Here is a 5,554-nt window from a genome sequence, read left to right on the forward strand (position 1 = left end):
CTGCTGAGCTCGGGGACACCACCGCGTTGAAGAGAAAAATCGGACTTGGGGGCGAATCGGTGATGAGATCCGAGGCAGGGATTCGCGAGGAACGCTCCTTAGGTATGCATGCGAAGAAGCAATCTCAATCTACTGCTTGTTTCGTAGCTTCCGAGAATCGAGTTCCTGAGAGAAGTTCGGAAATCTAGGTCACTCGTTTGGGTTCGACGATACTGAAGTTTCGGCATTTTTTTTCAAGAAATCTAATGGATCGGCTGATATTTTTGGAGAAGAGGAGAGAGCATGTGTTTTGTGCCTGACCTGAGAACGATTGAACTGGGCATGAGCAGTTCTTTTGCTTGTGCTGTAATCCGTTCTCTCTCTCTCTCTCTCTCTCTCTCTCTCTCCTTTGTGTTGCGATTTTGATTTGTGGTGTTCTGCTGTGTATGTTCTTGTGGCTTGGTGAGTATATTTAGAACGGGGTTGTTCATGCGGTGGTTTGGGATTAAGCTTGATGTTCCTCTCTGCGGGTTTCTGATGTCTCGCTTGCGAATTTGACTTTGCTTTGTTCTTCCTAAATGGAGATCCTTTTTTTTTTTTTTTTTCACCTTCCTTTCCTGAGTAGTTTCATATTGTTCTGATAATGAGATTCCTTGTTTTTTGGGTTAGCTTTGGCCCTTCTCAGGTGTTCTCCTGAGAAATTGTGATGCATATAGCTATTTCTTTCTGGTTTTCATTGCTTCCTCCCACAGAAGTTCGAAAAAGTTTTATTCCCATCTTTTTACTCTTTGCAATCAAAAGATCTATGCTTTGATGGTTGCTGGTCGTAGTGAAAAGGGAATAATATATGTTTTCCTCTGGCCTATTTTCTTTGTTTGGAGAGTAGCTTACTCATTATATTTTGTGGTAATCCACATGTGGTGTGGAAAGCACTGGTGCTGCTGAGCAATGAAGAGGCAAGGAAGAAACTGATCAAGTGAGAGCAGCCTTTAGTGTGGGCATTAGCAATATCTTTCATAATCATTTTGTCTTTTGGAGCTAGGTTTGAACGACGGGCTTATAATATGATAAGCCGCAGAAAGGATAGCCAGCAACTCAAATTTTGTGGAAAGCCAGAGAATAATAAGCTTCTGGTAGTACATGAAGCTTTCTAGTGCCCATTTTTGCATCAACTGGTATCAGGTTGAAAGCCAAGCAATTGATTCCCATAGTCTGGAGGGATCTAGCCACCAAAAGGCTAAAGTCTCGCTACATATCATATAATGGCGCAAGAAGCGTGCGATGTCAGCAGCATGGTCAATGACGTATCATATCAGGCCATGATGTGCACCTGCCACCCCTTCGTAACTCCAAATACCCAGATTTGTTATAGTCCCTCCTTTAATATACTCCAGCCGCCCCATTTCTATTCCAAACTATGAGGATAGGATGTTCTTTTGGCATTTCATTAGAGTGTGGGGGGCATAGCAGCACTTCTCAGATGAGAGGCTTATTGCAGGATTCTCTGTCATAGTTGGATGTCTTAATACCTTTCTAGTTCTCTTTCTTTTTTCTTTTTCTGTGTTAGGAGGAGCTTTCTAGTTATGCTGTGTGAAAATGAAACCCTAATGCAATTGGGTGCAAGTTTAGCGATCGGTGCATGTGGATTTATGATGTCACCTTATGTATGCTTTATTTGTTTCATTTCATATAGTTTATGTGTATAAGAGATGGGTAGCTGGATGTCTTTATAAGTCAGTTGGTTTTTTTTTTTTGGTAAGGTAATTTATAAGTCAGTTGGTTGATCCTCACTTATATCGTAATAACCAAGAAGACCGCTACTTTACCCATTTTGTTTTGCTATATGAACTTGCAATTTTGGGGATTATTTCTGATCTGTGGAAACACCTTGAAAATTAAAAAGTTGTATGTCTTTAAATATTTCTTGGCTTGATTTTCACAGATGTTGGGTGAGTGATTGACTTTGATTAGATTCTTTCTTTGTAACTGGTTAGAAAACGGAAATTCTGATATGCACATCTATAATTGTTATAAGGATTGTTATTTACCGCTAACATTGAATTTCCATTTTTGGTCGAAGATGGATTCCTCTCTTAATTGGAACTGTACGTGTAAATGCTGATAAGTTCAGACTTTCCAAGCAAAATTATTTGGACCTAGTGTTCTTCTGAGCTAAGGTGTCTAAGATGGATGAACGAGCTGTTTCTTGCGATGGCTCTTCCCTGAAAATGGCTAGGGAAGTTAAGCTAGAGGAAGATGAGGAAGAATTTCGCAGTTGTTGTGAAGATGATGAAGTTTGGAGGGAGACTGAGGAGGAATCAGGTAAGGAGGAGCCTAAGTATCTTCTAGGTGAATTCTCAGTGAAATTGTTCTTCAAGGGCATTTCAATCAACGAGGTCGGGGAATATGCTGTCGGGCTTTCCGGAGTTGGGGTGTTTATGGAACGGTTAGCTGATCTTCCTATTATCCAGGTGCAGAAAAAGTTGGATTTCTTTGTGGAGGAATCTGTGGCCGATTATTTAGCTCTGATGGATGGTCTAGTGGAGGCTTTACAAAACAACATCCGTCATGTTTATGCCTTTACTGATTCAAAGATGTTATATGATCAGGTAAGCTTGTCTAAAGAAGGATGTGTCTGTTATTATTTGATATAATACTTGTCGGTAGTAGAAAATATACTTTTGCTGGTTGCATGTTGTATATGCAGTGCATTTATAATAAATGGTTGTGTGACATGGGTGCTTTTGACAGATAGTGAATGAAGATAAGCTTGAGATTCCACTTCTTGTTGCATTGAGGCAGAGAATACTGGAACATGCAGTTAATTTTGATACCTTTGTTTTGGAAGTTGTGTCCGGTAATGAGATGGATAGGGCATGTCGACTGGCACAAGTGGCTATTGGGATTGTTTCATATCCTGTCGGCGGAGAGAAGTCTCTTGACAACTGTTCTATATGTTGTGAGGATAAACCATCACCCATGATGATCACCATGAAATGTTCACACAAGTTCTGTTCCCAATGTATGAGAACTTATGTTGATGGAAAAGTACAAGCTTCTCAAGTTCCTATCAGATGTCCCCAGTTGAAATGCAAATACTATGTATCCCCTGCAGAGTGCAAGTTTTTCCTTCCACTTGCTTCATATGAATCTCTTGAAAGAGTCCTCGGAGAAGCAAATATTCACTCTGATAAAATCTATTGCCCCTTTCCGAATTGTTCTGTCCTGCTTGATCCTCAGGAATGCTTGTCAGCCAGGGCAAGTTCCTCAAGTCAGTCAGAAAATAGCTGCATTGATTGTCCAGCTTGTCAGAGGTTTATTTGTTTGGATTGTGGTGTGCCCTGGCACTCTTCATTGACCTGTGAAGAGTACCAAGATCTTCCAGCAGAGGAAAGAGATGCTGCAGACATCACTTTGCATCGTCTAGCAGCAAACAAGAGATGGAGGCGTTGTCAGCAGTGTCGTAGAATGATTGAACTTGCTCAGGGCTGCTACCATATGACATGCTGGTAAGAGGAATTGTTTGTTTATGAGTGATGACATTTTCCTATGTGCAGGCTAAAATGGTCAAAATGGCATCAAATACTTCAACTCGTACCTGAAAATATCAGGCTTTACTCTATTTTCCGGAATAGTAGGGTACTTTGACTGGCATGGCAGTTTGCACTTGGAAGTATGGAATAGATATTCTAGAAATGTAGAAGAGCTTGTGGCAGTTCAACAATTACCTCAACGTCAATGGAACTTGAATTGTTTGTATTGTAGCTAGGTGTCACAGATGGAAGGACTGTTCGGTCGGTTCCTATCATCAGGTCACTCTGGGGTTTTCCATGAATAAGTTAAAAGGCTCTTGCATCCTTTATGCAAGGCATGTGCCTGGTGCGGTGTCCCTGCATGTAGTCATGCAGTGAAGAGTACTGGCATACTGCAGAAGATAATAATTGCTGGACACATCAATATAGCTTTTATAAAAATTCATTCTACGTGTTTACACAAACTGACCACCTTGCTGATGAGTCTCACTGGTTTAAACACCAAAGTAAAACTGAGAGTACTGGCATTGCTCTACTCCAAATGTGGCACCCATTAGTTGTAATATAGCATTTCTCATTGGATTGCCTAATCAGTTTAACTTGAATTCTGTTTTCTTTGTCTTGCAGGTGCGGCCATGAATTCTGTTATTCTTGTGGTGCTGAATATCGAGAAGGCCAACAGACTTGTCAATGTGCATTCTGGGACGAAGACAATTCTGAGGATTTAGTTTCACATTCAGCTCAGGAATCAGAACAATGGGCGTGGGAAACTTTCAATTCACTCCCCATGATAATGGATGCATACTCGGACCAAGAGAGATCACAGCTGGCCCTCATTCAAAGGTTTCTTGCTGGTGGCTTCAGTCTCAGTGATCACCATCCATATCAATCCCCTCCTCGCTGTACAGACTCATACGTGGATGCTATTAAAGATTTGCATCAGCTTCCTTGGCTGGAGAGGTTTGTCTCCGTGATTAGTGATGATTACTATGAAGATTATATGCAATAAGATATGTAACAATAGCAAGCCTTTAGGCAATAAGTTTCACACAGCTAAAAATGGTCTTAGCTAGGTGGGTAAAGAGTCTCTCGCTCTGTTCCGTTTATTCACACTGGCATGGGAAAAGAGGCGCTTTTCCTTGGAGTCGTATCATTCTCTGTCAGAGTAGATAGACTGAGAAAAAGGGGACAGAAGGAACATTTATCTTGTTGACGCAATGGAAAGTCATTGAATCATATTTTTCTCCATGCATTCTCTTCTGAGCGCTATGGCAATATCTTTGCTCCTTTTTGCGAACTTGCAACATTAACGCTCTTCCGATTCTACGGAAGATTATTGATGCGTCTCTTTCGTTGATGTAATTTAGAGTTGATGCTGTAGTGGTGAAGCGGAAAGAGTTGACAAATGATATAGTGGCAATAGTAGTTGTGAAGAGTAGATGATGGATTTGTACAATGAAGTGCCTCTGTCTTGATTCATCAGTGGCCATACATTCATCTGGGTTGGTGCTATTACAGGAATTCGGAACTTTTGATTTTTCTTCTAGGGTATGAATTTTGATCAGTTGTGTTTAAAGAATCATTAACATGGAAAATCCTTTCTGATGTAAAGTTGGGCATGCAGAAACCGTAAAAACACAACTGAACGGTTTTGAGTTTTTAACAGTTTTGCCTTCCAGCTGATCTTTGCTTTTAGAGGTCTGCGGCATGTTCTCGGTCGGGTTTTTGATTTCTTCGCATAAAGCTAAGTTCTCAAAGCTCTGTCAAACACTCAATTCAGCAATGCTAATCTTGTAAAAGCTTGTGAAGTTGGTGCCTCATTACGTACTTGGATTATGTGTTGGTATTGTGTACACTTTGCCTTGAATAAGTTTAATGCAATTAATGGAGGTTTTTGCGGATGGACCGTTTCCTGCACTGATCCTTCACTCTTATCTGAGAGTCTCTTAAGTGCTAGCATAGCGGAAAACAAATAGCAATGAATCAACTCTACACAGTTAGGCTCACCAGTATTTACCTCGGGTAACACAGCTCCGGTGGCG

The 5,554-nt window shown here is 40.9% G+C and overlaps 1 protein-coding gene across 2 annotated transcripts; it reads left to right on the forward strand.

The window, feature by feature from the left end:
- Window positions 1-4,760, forward strand: LOC115726025 (E3 ubiquitin-protein ligase RSL1). 2 transcript variants are annotated; one of them, XM_030655730.2, is made up of 4 exons: window positions 1-102; window positions 2,060-2,588; window positions 2,731-3,488; window positions 4,140-4,760. In XM_030655730.2, the coding sequence occupies exons 2-4, from the start codon at window positions 2,166-2,168 to the stop codon at window positions 4,519-4,521; spliced, it is 1,563 nt and encodes a 520-aa protein (XP_030511590.1). In that variant the 5' UTR covers window positions 1-102; window positions 2,060-2,165; the 3' UTR covers window positions 4,522-4,760. The 2 variants fall into 2 exon arrangements, with proteins under 2 accessions (XP_030511590.1, XP_030511591.1); XM_030655731.2 differs by lacking the exon at window positions 1-102 and adding an exon at window positions 894-939.
- Window positions 4,761-5,554: the final 794 nt, after the last annotated feature.

This window comes from Rhodamnia argentea, chromosome 9, assembly GCF_020921035.1.
Source record: "Rhodamnia argentea isolate NSW1041297 chromosome 9, ASM2092103v1, whole genome shotgun sequence".
Taxonomy (NCBI): Eukaryota; Viridiplantae; Streptophyta; class Magnoliopsida; order Myrtales; family Myrtaceae; genus Rhodamnia; species Rhodamnia argentea.

What these genes read in the sequence shown, in the direction of transcription:
- LOC115726025 (XM_030655730.2), top strand. Translation starts at nt 2,166, where the DNA reads ATGGATGAACGAGCTGTTTCTTGCGATGGCTCTTCCCTGAAAATGGCT. An exon ending in CAAAGATGTTATATGATCAG is followed by an intron (nt 2,589 to 2,730) that starts GTAAGCTTGTCT and finishes TGCTTTTGACAG; the next exon opens with ATAGTGAATGAAGATAAGCT. An exon ending in TGCTACCATATGACATGCTG is followed by an intron (nt 3,489 to 4,139) that starts GTAAGAGGAATT and finishes TTTGTCTTGCAG; the next exon opens with GTGCGGCCATGAATTCTGTT.